General features: G+C 41.6%; 1 protein-coding gene across 1 annotated transcript in view; it reads left to right on the top strand.

Annotated features, from left to right (window-relative positions):
- Positions 1-13,668, top strand: part of uvrag (UV radiation resistance associated gene) — an 82,307-nt gene that overhangs the window by 9,748 nt on the left and 58,891 nt on the right. The window contains exons 7-8 of the mRNA XM_041052119.1: positions 4,659-4,764; positions 9,748-9,874. Of these exons, the coding sequence (XP_040908053.1) occupies positions 4,659-4,764; positions 9,748-9,874 (233 nt within the window). The remainder of the gene's footprint in view (positions 1-4,658; positions 4,765-9,747; positions 9,875-13,668) is intronic.

Here is a 13,668-nt window from a genome sequence, read left to right as displayed (position 1 = left end):
ACTCCTGGAGCCCAAAAGAGAAACTGTCTTTTTTCCATCATGATCAGAGCCATATGTTGCCTATATTTCTTGATTTGTTAGCGTATACTCCTATGTGGAGTATGTGTGTACGTACAGTGTGTGTCAACAGAAGCGGTGCACTGGGATTCTGAGGCTCTGTGGGGGGTCCCTCATGCCCTGGAGGTTGTTGAGGTGGTAATGCTTTCCTTCAGGCAGCTTCTGAGGTCAGCTCGCCTGCTGGTTAGACTCTGCTGCCACAGCTCTCAGCCACAGGACATTGTTGAGGTCCTGTGTTAAACAGGCAGCTAGACTGGAGTCTATGGCTGACCCTGGGGTCTCAACCAGACAATAGAAACAAGCTGACTGCCAAAGCTTCAAATCACTGTGGAGATAATGGATGTGAATGCTCTTGTTTTTATGTCACACCACTGGAGTGGACTTAGGCACAATCAAAGTAACCCCCCATACATTTATTCATATATATATATATAATTTAAGAGGTGGTCTTGGGTTGCTTTTTTCAGTTCAGGCAGTGGGCAGACAACATCTTATCTAGTATTTTCCCTACAGTCTGCCCTCCAAAAATGATCTTTTATTTTATTTTTTTTTTACACATTTTTCCGATTTAAGATTACATTCTCTCAAGGCTGAGACCTTATACATGTATTGTATTGCTTGTCTGCCTTCCACTCTCGCTACCTGCCAAACAATTTCTTATTCTCTTTTTCCAGCCTTGCAGACTCCTTGGTACTTGCCTATCAGTGCGGTCTCGTGTTATCTCAGCTTGTTGATGTAGGGTTCATTCCCTCCACCCTCTAAAATTATACTTTAACTTAAAAGTGCAAGTTTCAAGTTATTGTATGTAAAACACTATATTGTAGCTAAGCCTCCTCATAGTTTATTATTTGGTGCTACTACACAATCAGGTTAAGCAATGATGACTAACAGTTTTTTATTTTTAGTGTAAGATGAGGTTAAGGATCTTATGCTGGGGAAACTTCTAGAATTATCAACAGAGGGTGTGACCCCTTTTTGACCCCTTGGAGGGCAGAAATATCTTTTCTTAAGATCTCCTTGGCTTCCCTGCATCTCTGTTGGAGTTGTCGTGTAAATATGGCTTATAGCAATTTAGCTGGTCCCACAAAAAAAAACATCTGCCTGGAGGAGTGCATATGCAGGCTCGCCAAAGAAACTTCACACTGGTAATCTTATCTTCCATTCCATGTAGATGGAGACAATGGCGAAGTGAGGTGAATAGCAACTGGTTAAATGTGTTTACATTCTTTAGCAGTGAGATACGAACAGAATTTAGAAGTGTTGTTTGTTGTGGTGCTGTCTGTTTTGTCCTTTGCAGAGGTGTGATAGAGGGACATTTTCCCTAATTTGTTGTCACAGAATGTCTCCGAGCTTGTTTTGAATTGGTTAATCGGCTGCCCTGTTCACCCTGTGCTGTTTGAAAAATGGTTGCTGGAAATGAATTCAGTACAGTCATTAGTCCTTGGGCTTGTTTCCTCTGACCCAGGTTTGTTTGACAAGTGCATTGGGCACACTTGAATGTGATGAACAGCTGGAATACTGATCAGCCCACATGATGTTTAATACATTCAGAATGCTGCTTTGGAAAGGCCATTGTATATGTCTACAGAATTTGAACCACTCGATCAATTTCCTGATTTGATTACTGGTTTCTGACGTGGGGGCATCTCTGTGGTTTTGCTAAATCCTACCTATTGCCTGGACTTCGTTCCCCCTTGTTCTCTGTCACACGAAAAAGTTTGATTGTCTGTAAATAATCATAATAAGTAGGGAACATACACACAACTATAATGTACAGCCTTTAAGAACAGTGAGAATACACCCCTGAGCAGTGGACAGCTGTACAGCAGTGCCCGGGGAGCAGTTGGGTGGTTAGGTGCAAGCTGTGGATGTAGAGGAAGGTTCATTCACAACCCTCTTTCTTCTTGCTGGTCCAGGGATTTGAACCAGTGACCTTTTGGTCCCAAGCCCTCATCTAACCTCTAGCTCAAATAAAAAAGACAGAGAGGTTTCACATGACCATTGGTTGTTCAGTCATGTGAATTGGCATCATGTTGTTCAGACCTCCCTCAAAAACAGTGCTGTATAAGGCATTTAATTATGGTCAGCTTGGTGTTTGCATGTTATTTTTTCTTGGAAGAAAAACTGGGTGCTCCCAGGTGTCTTCTTCAGATCCTAGGTCTGTCTCTTGCTTATCTCTGTTAGCCAGATGGCACATCTGCATTTGCTGAGTCCTAGTGATTGCATAAGTGCAGATGCTGGACCACAACACAGCATGTAAACCATGGCAAATATTTATATTAAGATAATCAGTAAAGGTAAATGAACAGAAAACAGGAGACCTGCATTGGAGAGGCTCCCAAGTCTGCCGCTGTCCAATTGTTCTGAAAGGACTCAAAAAAAAGAAGTGAGGATTGTCTTTTTTCATTTTTATGGAACTTGATTGTAAATCTCAAAAACATCAACCATTTTCTGATGTTACTCTACCTAAAAGCCCCTATTCATGATTTTCTACAAGATTCCTGCTGTCTATCAAAACATCTGGAAGTTTCAAAAGCACAGCTCTCCTCTGACACCCCTGCAGGGTGTTGTGCCACAGTCAAAAGAGCAAATGTTATTGTTTTTCTGATGTTTATCGCCATCAGGGGTTGAGTGCACAGCCTCAGTCATAACTTCCTGTAAATCCCTCGTGGCAGAGTACGGCTCATGCCTTGGAAAAGGAAAGTTGTCATGGCTCGTGAGAAACCGTTCTCTGGGCAGTTGCCCAGCGATTATCCTGTTGTCCCAATGAGGGTGTACAGTACAGTTGCCCCCTGCTGGTCCACAGGTTGTGATAGGACCTGATGAGCAGGCGTTAGGCCAAGACTCAGGGAATGATAAGGGGGCAGACATGCGTGAAAAGGAGAGAGGAGATAACCATTCTCACCTGGGGGAAAAGGCCTCATCAGATTCTTCCATTCCAATCACTTAAACAGATGGAACTGTCAAAACAGATTTGCCCTGATGTTCCAAAGAACTATCTCCAGCTGCTATCGCTGTCACCTCAGACAGATTAAAAACGTGGGCAGAAAACATGAGATGATCTTCCTGCAGGACTCCTTCACAGAGATCTTTTTACATCGCCACAGAAACAATTTCTTCTTTCCTCTGGTTTGGTTGCCAGAAAGAGGCAATAATATCCAAAGATGACTGTGTGAGTTTCATAACAAAAAAGCCCCCTAGGATTTGTAAAATGACCCCACCAAACTGGATGCCTGTTTAAAAGAGCCTCTTACACTAAACCCACTAAAGAGGCAATTTCTTGAAGACTCAGAGCACATACATGAGGAAAACCCTATTCACTTCACCCTCATGGCCCAAACCACAATCTCCTCTTTCTGTCTGCTGCAATCACTGTCTCCAATTTCCGCCTGTGTCTTATGAACTCAACTTGAAATGGTTCTAATATTATATCACTGTTCACCATTAGTAGAGAGAAATGAAGGAAGGAGCAGCTGTATCTTAATGCTTAATAAAGCTCTCTGAAAGTGAGCTGTCTGTGTCTGGGTGTGTAAATACCAGTGTCTCAGTTTAAATTAGGCTGAATCTGCCATCAAACCAGATCATCGTATACATTTTAAGAATGCAATGGTGGAAGCAAGGGACAGTTGAGTCACTCAGTATCCATCAAGAAAGAAGGGTCACCGTCACTGTGCCGTCCAGCTCCAGTGACATATGGATGGCATTGCCACATTTTGCAGGAAGTGGATGATCTAACACCAGTCTGACAGAATGGCTGCTAATTGCCAGTTTCCCTTTTTGTCTGTCCTCTCTAACTCATTCTCACCATGTGGGATTGTTGTTTGTTGATGAATTGTTGGTGTCCCTTGGGTTGAGTTGAGGAAGGGTTTGTCTCTCTGGACTCAAAAAAAAAAAACATTACTTAGACGTTAATTGCCCTGTGATTGATGATCTAAATAATACGCTCTCTTGTCCTTTGTGTACTGATGTTGCTGTTCCCAATTTCAGTAATAACAGTGACACAGCATTTGGACATAAGCCTCCGTCTATGTGGCTTCAGTTAATTAGCTGAAGGTTTGAGGGTTGTCTTTCCTTTCTTTGGGACAGCTTTTGATCTCATATTGAGGTTAGATAATTAGAAAATAATAGTGATTTAACTTTTGTTGTGATATTTGGGGTTTGTGTTTTTTTTCACAATTTGATCCGTCTTGTCACATGAACGGTTGACTTTTATTATTAGGGATGTTCTCAGTGTTGTTTTTGTCCTTTTTGTTTAATGTCAAAACTCAGAATTAACTTCTACAGTTTTGGAGGCTCAGCAGGATCGACCCGAGTAAATCAGAAAAAGAAACAAGGAGCGCAAACAAACACGCTGCACAATGACTTTTCCACACGAGGACAATCATAATTCTTATGATGCCCTCCAAACGGTCACTGTAAACATCCAAGCTAAATGAAATAAATTGCTGGTGTAGGTTTGACAGTGATGCTTGGTTTTTATTCAGCCAGTCAGTTTAGAGCCCTCTTGGAAACACAGTTTCAATATGGGTTTGTTCTTGTGGGCCAGTGTGTGGTTAAAGCAGCGATCTGGATAATGGCGCTGTGTTCTCCTCCTTTTGCAGGCTCCACACAGCCCAGAGAGCAATCAAACAGACCCAAGTGACAGTGCAGAAGATTGGGAAGGAGATCGAGGAGAAGCTGAGGACAACAGCAACCTGCACAGAACGGGTGAGCACAGTCGCCCAGCAGCAGCAAATTTCAACTCATCAGCAACTTACCTTTAAGTCCCCGGTGTTTAGGCAGCTCGTTTCCTCATGTTTATGTAGCAGTGGATGTTGTTTTATCAGCTTATGCTTTGGTGAAAATATGTAAAGATGAGGTGAATTTCATGTTTTTAAAAAATATACAACGATGAGGTGCAATTGGAGGTTTGATGTTTTTAAAGAACATTCATTAACACCAGAGAGCAGTAATTGCTGTGATCAGCGATAACAGGCCTATCGGCTTCTCCATTAATAATAAGCATCAGCACACTGTACTGTGCTGAATACTTAACAGGATTTAAGAACTTGTATCACCCAAATTCCCAGATGTAATTGTAATGCAAAGTAACGTGAGATGTAATTATACCCTTCAGGCAGCTTTTGTATCTTTTTGCTTTGATAGCTCAACTGATAAGTGGAGAAAGAGCAACATGATGCCTGTCTAAATGATAACACTGACCAAAGTCCAGTGTTTATGTTTCCACTTTTTTGTGATATACTGAGATCCAAAGCAAAAGCAAGAAAGCATATTTAACATTTTTGGAATTGGCAGCCACACAGCTGTGAAAACGAAGCACTGATCCCAGGTTTGACATTGTGTTTATTGTAAACATTCACTTCAAAAGCATCCTGGCTCCTCTGCTGTTATAAAGGCCCTGAGGCAGTGACACTTCGGTGTTTTCATCCTCCAGGTAGACTTGTCTTTGTAAAAGGCATTTTTCTGGTCACAGGACTACATACCTGACGTGCCGAAATTCATTTTGGGCAGCTGGGATATTTTTTTGTCCACACAGTGTTTCAAACCTATGAGAGTGTGTGTGTGTGTGTGTGTGTGTTGTTTATGTGGTTTTGCACAGATACCAAATTTAAAGTACGTCTTTAGACAGCTGTTACAGCTGTTGCTTTCCATCGTGCTCTGCGTCGGCTTTTGAAATGGCTCATTTTTTTTTTCTGTTCCTTTCCCCAGACTTCACCCCACCTATTGAAGCAGCTTCATTATAGCCTTCTTTAGCTTTCCCACAAAAACATTGAGGCTCCATTCTTTTGCCACAAAGGATCTCTTTCAAAAACTTGTCTCTGATATTTCCCCCTCAGTGAAACATTCATTAAAACCCCTTTCAGAGCTCACATCAGCTAATAAATCACTTAATCCTCGTCTTCTACCTTTCTGTAAAAACCCGGCAACTTGGAGTGAGTGGAGCATTGTGTGGCTCTTCTAAGGGTTTCCCTCATTGCCTTTGGAGAGCTCTGTACGGTCCTTCTGTGCTCGTCATGGTGAGCATGGATCAAAGGAGGACAGAGTGGAGGCCACCAACCCCAGCACATGGCCCTTTCACCCTCTCACCCACACTCTGCCATTAATCTGCTGGGTTATAACATGCTCCCCCTACGCCTTCTGCTTATTTACTCAGCTGACCCACTGCTGTTTGATGTTCAGGAGTCAGACGGGCCCTGGTGGTGGGTTACAGTCTCTCTCACACACAGACTCACATGGCTCAGTGAAAGTGTAGGAGGCTCATGGTTCGTGCCAGAGCCAGTGGTGGTTAACATGCAAGCATCAGGGTGTGACACATTGGAAAGATGGAGGCTCTATCAGTCTTCTCTGTGCGACTGATACCCCTCTCTGTTTTTGCCATAAAACCCTCAGAAGTCTTCAAGAAGAAGCATATCTATGTTTTTTCAGATCCAGGCCACGATCACTATCTAAGTGTATGCGTGTGAGAGATGCCACAGTCTCTGCTTGCAGGCTACAGGATGAATAACAAGACTGAAAAGTTCGCTGCCTCCTGTCTTTCCATTACCCATGTCATTCTCTATTGCTTCTCCGTGTTTTTCCTCTTCCAAATGTTCCAACTCATTCAACTCTTTGTCAACATCCACACAGTCCTTGAACGTCAGCTCTTAAATCTCTCTTTGCCTGTTTTGAAGTTGCCCTATCTGTTCATCCCAACTTATCATTTTTCATTCTATGGTTCTGTTAAACTCTCAATCTCTCCCCTTCATCTACTGTATACCACATCCATCCATCACTTCATGAATCCTTTGTGCTGTTCCTCATTAGATGGTTAGTCCACTGCAGGCTCCCGCTCTACCAGATAGACAGACAGACACAAAAGCTTGATGAAGGGACACCCCATAGAGAGGGCAAGATGTTGACTAATGACCTGCACTCTGATTCTGCTGCTGGTCAGGGAGCATGCGGTGAGAGAGACGCCTGTTGAAAGCTGTGGATGCATGGAGATAAAAACAGATACTCATCTGGAGTTGATGGACTTGTGGTCTCACACTATGGTTTATTTGAGAGTTTTTGTGTGTCCACATGTCTGCATGTGCTGTGATGTTCTAGTTTTATCTGGTGAGAGGTGACTGAGGACACTTGGTGTTTGAAAGCTTAAGTTATTGTGCAGTTGCATATAAATGCTCACTCACATTCTTCCAGCTTGTCCACAGATTCAGAGCACTTACTGCTGCCTGCAGACGTCCCATCCTAAATATCTTTGACTTCCTCTACTGCCGCTTCACACACATTTGGAACCGTGATAACACATTGATAGCGTCTGTCTGCAGCAGCTTCAAAACACCTTGTTTTGACACCTGCCTGATTAGATGTCTGCTCAGGTTGAAGTTGGGAAGCTATGATGTGATTTCTGAGGTCACCAGTCTCCATGCAGTAATGCAATTCTAGGTCTTTTTCATGGCAGCCATTTTGACTTCTTGTAGCCAGAAAAAACATTAAAGAATGAGTTTTGACATTGATATGAGAGATCCCCTTATTTGCTTTCTTGTTGAGAGGCAGATGAGAAGATTTTTGTTCTTTAAACATGAAGCTGGACCACGGGGATGATTAGCTTAGCTTAGCTTAGCTTAGCATAAAGACTGGAAACAGGGCGAAATGGCGAGCCTGTTTCTGTTCAGAGATCAAAAACTCCTGTTTCTTTGCTTCAGTTTCATATTTAACACACAAATATGAGAACCTCTCATCTAACTCTCAGCAATAAAACAGCAAAGCATATTTCCCAGAATGTCAAACTGTGCCTTTCAGTAATATTTATAGTGTCTGTTCAATGTAGATGATGAGCCATGTGAGTGAGCCAGCATGCACAATGCCTGACCTGAAAGTGCACCACATAAAAGGAATGCAGACACCATTAATGTTATTAATTACACATTTGCTTTCAGTGCTGTGATAAGTCAAAGTGTCTGTGGTGAAATAGACTTTTAATGGTGCAAGTTGCTCGGCTCTCACAGGTGCAGCAAAACTAAAAGGTGAGTTAGGGGACTGTCAGTCAAGCGCAGTCTGTACACACACACACAGTCCTGAGAGAAAGGTTTAATCAGGCAGACTAAGTGGAAACACCTGTGTGGGCAGACCTGGGTTTTGGAAGGCTTTTTAATATATCCACAGAGAGATGGGGTTGTGGCATCAGCAAAAGGTAGGATACAGAGAAGAAAAATAGAACAAACCAAAAAACTCGTTAAGTGAGTTAGGAAAGAACATATTTCCACTTTTTTATGTGTCACATAAAAAATGTGTGACGGATCCTTGACATAATTTCAGCCTGGACCGTCCCATCTCTTGCTACACACCTTAGCCAGCTCCAACTAAGACACCCTCATTACATCATTATTGGTTTGTACAGGAACGTGATGAAACTTCCTGAAGCACTGAGGCTTTCCTGCCCATTAGTTCATTACTCAGAGTTTCATTCAACAATATTCACTAGCAACATCTACTGCTGAAGTTAAAGCAGCCAAATCATTCATGAGCCTTTTAGTATAAAAAAACATTGTAGCCCTGCTAACCCTGCAGTTACCACTGTGCTTTTCATTATGCCATTGACTCATTACTCATTAAGCATATTTATAAAAGGTCTTTAATAAAGAAGAATGACAGAATGACGATTGTTATGGGATTCAGTGCTTTGGGGAAACTGCACTGAGCAGTACAGTGCATGTAGGGCAGAGACAGAAAGATTTTATTTAAAAACAGAACCTTCTTCACTGTGACTGGCTCTTCTTCTAAATGACTTCCTCAGCCTTGCAAAGCACCCTCTCATGACAGTGAGGGTGCTAGTGATAATAATAATAATAATAATAATAATAATACTAATGATAATAAAAATAATTTACTCTGCTACACTGACAATGTGCAACTCAATCACCTACAACAATCCAATCTTCAAACGTTCCATCACTATCTTTTATATGTCAGACTTCAGTCTTTGTTGTTATAGGAGGAAAAGTACAGTTGTAACTAATAACAGTAATGAATGGCTCCCACTCCATTTAAGTGTCTGAATAAACCATGTGTAATTGTAAGGCCCTGGAACACCTGAATGGAATGCAGCTCTCATTAATGATATTAATTACAGCTCTTTCTTGTTCTGACCTGTTTTGAAATGCTACAATATCAATTCTTAATAAACACACTATCATTGTGCACGTGTGTGCATAAAGGTATCCCTCCACTTCTACTTCCCCTGGCCAGATTTTTGGAATCAGCATCACTGTTAGTCCAGGTCTGACACTCAGCCTCATCCCCTCCCATCTTATCAGAGCAGCTGCTTGCATGCTAACAGCCAGAACTGCACACCTTCTAACTAACAGCCAGCCATTCCCATGACTTGGGATCATTATATCACCAGCAACACTGATCTCGGGGCTCAGTGAGGTGTTTTGAATTGTTAAATCACTTTCCCTCTTTCTTGTCATTAGCTGTTGACAGTGGATTGCGGATTTGTGACGGCGAGTATTGGCTCCGTAGATTTGTATTAAATCAGCGCGACGTGCGATCAGCCTGTGAAAACATGGCTTGTTTTTGAGGGGGCTAGTAGGAATTTGGGGCTCTTTATAAAAAGTAATAAACACTAAAATTTCTGTGACCACATACATCCACTTACTCTGTTTTCTCTCCACATCTGTGTTGTCCTCTGTTTGCTCTGAGCAGAAGAAAGAGCGGGAGTGCATGCAGCTGCGTATAGCTGTGCTGCGAAGTGAGCTGCAGCGGCAGAGGAAGGCGCTCGGCAGGGAGATAGACCAGCGGCAGAAGGAGCGGGCACAGCTTGAGAAGAAAGGTAAAAAAAAAATGGCATTCACAAACAGCAGGTACACTTGGACTAATGTGCCTGTTAACACCTCGCTACAAGCTTTGTTGTGGTATGTACTTTCTCAGTGAAATGGAGGGTGGGCCATGGACTGATCTTAACTGCTTTGTGCATCTTCTGCAGCGCATGCAATACTTGTTATAGCTGTAGATCTGAAGATGACTCAACACACCAGTTTAAGTATATTTCGAAAGGTGCAGTCCAGTGAATGGTGGGAATTAATTAAGATTAAAAAAAAAAACAATCCGTTGTTTCAGCTGTACAAATGTAATTTTACTGTCCTGAGGAGTGAACAGTGATCCTTTATTCCAGCCTAAAACAAAATTTCACAATGTCATCATTCTGCATCAGGAAACAAATGGCATTCAGCCACAAGCCAATGAGCCAACAATGTGAAAGTTGTATACACATAAAAGCACATATTGATCTATGTAGTCAGTACACTAAATCAGTGTTTTTACCTTCCAAATTATTGCTAGAGCCAACATGAACACACTGGTGGTAATAAAAATGAAAGGCACTTAGGGTTGCATAAGAATCACATGAGATGATCAGTGAGTCCTTCTGCAACTCATTTTGTTGTCTCTTATGCTGCTGCATAGCTCAAATCCAGTTTATGTAAGAAGACTTCCTATAATGGTCATAACACGTGCCACAAATCTCACCACAATTCCCAGTACGTTCGCGATCTACCACAAAAGGTTGTTTCAGCCACTATTTGAAAAGAGAATAAAGAATGTTGCTGTGTCGTAGTTGGATTATCATTTTGTCTATTTTACAGAAAACACAGGACTAACCAGGATATTTCATTTTTAGTTAGAATAATACAGTAAATTCCATTGGTTATAGCTTATTAAAAGAAGTAGATTAACCAAATTCCCTTGTTATACCTTTCATATCACTCCACACACACACATGCATACATATATATATATATATACATATATACATATATACATATATAGAGAGAGAGAGAATATATACAGACATGTACAGTATATAGAGCCATTCCTGTGGTTTGTGCAGCCTGTGCCAAGCCACTAAAAGAACAGTGTTTGTGCAGTGGTGTCATTTAGTTAACCCTGTGAAGTCTGCAGCTCTTCACTCTGATGTCTGAGAGCTGAGCAGCGTTTTACTGCTTCCTGTTACTTTTCATAGGGAAATAAAAGGCTTATGAAAAGGCAGTGTTAGGGAAGCTTGGGATGGCAAAAACATAGACACACATAAACCCAAACATATGCAGGTGTATACAGGAATGCTTGCATCTTAATACTGTGTGGCTTTTATGACTGCAGGTGCACACAGGTTGTTATATTGTAATTTCAGCAGTTACAATTTGAACAGTTAACCTGGTCACATGCAGATTTCCAAAACGTATTGCAATGCACTGACTACAAATATCTTGGTTCTAATGCCACCAGCGTTGGTGTTTGTCTTAAAGCAGGCTAAGTGCTCTCTATAGGAACCTTTTGACAGTAAGATCAGCTTTCTGTTTGGCCAAAGGGCAGGGCACCTCACTGAGCCACCAACCTGAGGTGGGGATTGTCAGTGATTAGCATGAAGTCTGCACATGAATGCAGATGTCCATATTCACTCAGAGACACAGCACTAAGAGGGTTGAAGGGAGAAATTTTCTTTGTGCTGCAATTCAAAAAAAATGTCCGTTAATCCTCTGCTTCTTTACCTGTCACCACTCTGTCTCCAGCCAAAACAAAAGAAGTCACTGCTCTCCTTCTCTGCAGCCCTTTCATGGCTTTTTTCAGACTGGACAGGTGCTTATTAAGAAACTAAAGAAAAAAATCCTTCAGCTTGTTAAAGTGGAAAAAAAGTATCTTAGGATAAATTGAAATGCTGCAGCTGAATAGGACTCTGCTGAAATCTTGTTGGTTTTTTTTCCCCCCAGGCTCATAACTCAAAAGCCAAAAACCATATGCTGTGGAGCTTTGCTGTACTTCCAGCTTGTTGTTTAACTTTTCTAATCAGCCTGCACATATTCATTTGTTTCACAATCGGAAAAAAACCCTGCATTAATTACAGACAGGATACTCTCGAAGACAGGTGTTTATAGTATTTCATACAGCAGCTGATTTTGTGTCTGATTATATTTAGGTTGGCACCACAACGTGTTTGTTTCATCTGATCTCATCTTTCGTTTTGGAGACACATACGATTTTATCAGTTGTAGCTTAAATTTCATTTCGAACCTTTCCTTTCCCACACGAGCTTGAATTAGTCCCACTCATTTCATTCAGATTGCTTAACTAGTGGCTAAGGACCCATGATTTATATACCCATTTAATGTCAATGTTGATTCAATTAGAAGCAGTGTTTAATTTGCTGAATTTTCACACATTCCAGTGCTTATGAGATGCAGGTTTCTTTGTAAGTTTTATTGACAGTTTAACAGTATGTGTAAGTACATCGCTATGTAATACATCCCCAGAGGGCATCTCGTATGGCCTTAATCTCCTTTTTTAGTCACGCTCTTTGGGATGTCATCTCTACCTGTCCGTGTGGTCTTCCTGTCTCTCACACAGTCGCAGGGCCAATTAGCAAATGCTTCTTATCAAGCTGTTATTCCCAGAAAACTGGCCTCTCTTAAAACAAATGACCCTGAAACCTCAAATATACAGTGGAAGTTCTGCAGGTGTGTGCATCTACATGTGAGCCAGCAGATAAAGATGAGATGAAAGTTGGGTGTCCGCGTTTTTGTAAAGTAACTATTAGAATGTAGCTGCAGACTTGCTGATGCCTGTTCTGTGTTCATCTTTTTTTTTTTTTTTTTCATGTCTGTGTGCTCGGTCTCTACCATCCTGGACATTGTTAGCATAATAAGCACTGAAAGCATCAGCAGTCGGTATCATCCTGATGACAGGTTAACGACTAGCTTCTCAATGCCTGCTGATTTACTGTAATGGCACTGAAATCATGGGAGTGTAGAAAAGTTGTTGTTTTTGTTCCTCTGCAAATGCGCACATACTCACGCTAAGTCCGCTGCTAGTCTTTCACATAAACCATAACAGAGGACATGTGAGCATGACCACCATTTTTTACTTTTTTTATAGCTGTGAATTTAAAATAAAAGTCTGTCTTTCCTGCTCCCAGAATTAATGGGTTTTGTCTTTGGTGGGGTCACACCAAAGTGTCACAATTTCCCCCTGTCTAATTTCCCTCCTTCCACTTTGAGCAGATGACATAAATCAGGTCTGTGAATGGCGTTTATTGTACTTTCTAACGGTAGTTATTCTCACGCTCTGTAACACAGCCAGGGTTCCCGAGCTATAAATGTCAGTGGCAGGGTTTCTCGAGCGTAACCTTCACAGTTTTGAGAAGGTATGGTGTGTGGAGGTATTTGTCACCTCAGAAAAAAAGGTCTCATATTGAAACTATCATCGTTAGGGTTTCCTTTAGCAGCAGCTCAGCTTTACACATTTACATCCTTCGGCTGGCTGCCATCTTGACTCAGGGTAAGAGTTGCAGATATTGCAGGCCAACACTCTGCATCATGACTCACTAAGATGTTTTTCTAGCTCCCCTGACGTCCTACTCACTGTCCTTTTCCTTATATTGCGTGAAGAGCCTTGGTTTAAAAACAAGGCTGTTACTTTTTAGTTGGAAACAAAGAGATGGTGTTTTCCAACATGCAGCACTCAATATGGCCTCCTAAATATTTTCAGAGTTACTGAACTCCCATAGTGCATTGTTTCTCCAGTATGATGCATTTCTCTGAAACAGTGTTCTTCAGCTCACTTCACTGGTTGTGC

Source organism: Toxotes jaculatrix, chromosome 12 (genome assembly GCF_017976425.1).
Source record: "Toxotes jaculatrix isolate fToxJac2 chromosome 12, fToxJac2.pri, whole genome shotgun sequence".
Classification (NCBI taxonomy): Eukaryota; Metazoa; Chordata; class Actinopteri; family Toxotidae; genus Toxotes; species Toxotes jaculatrix.
This window is presented reverse-complemented; position numbering and strand designations above follow the sequence as displayed.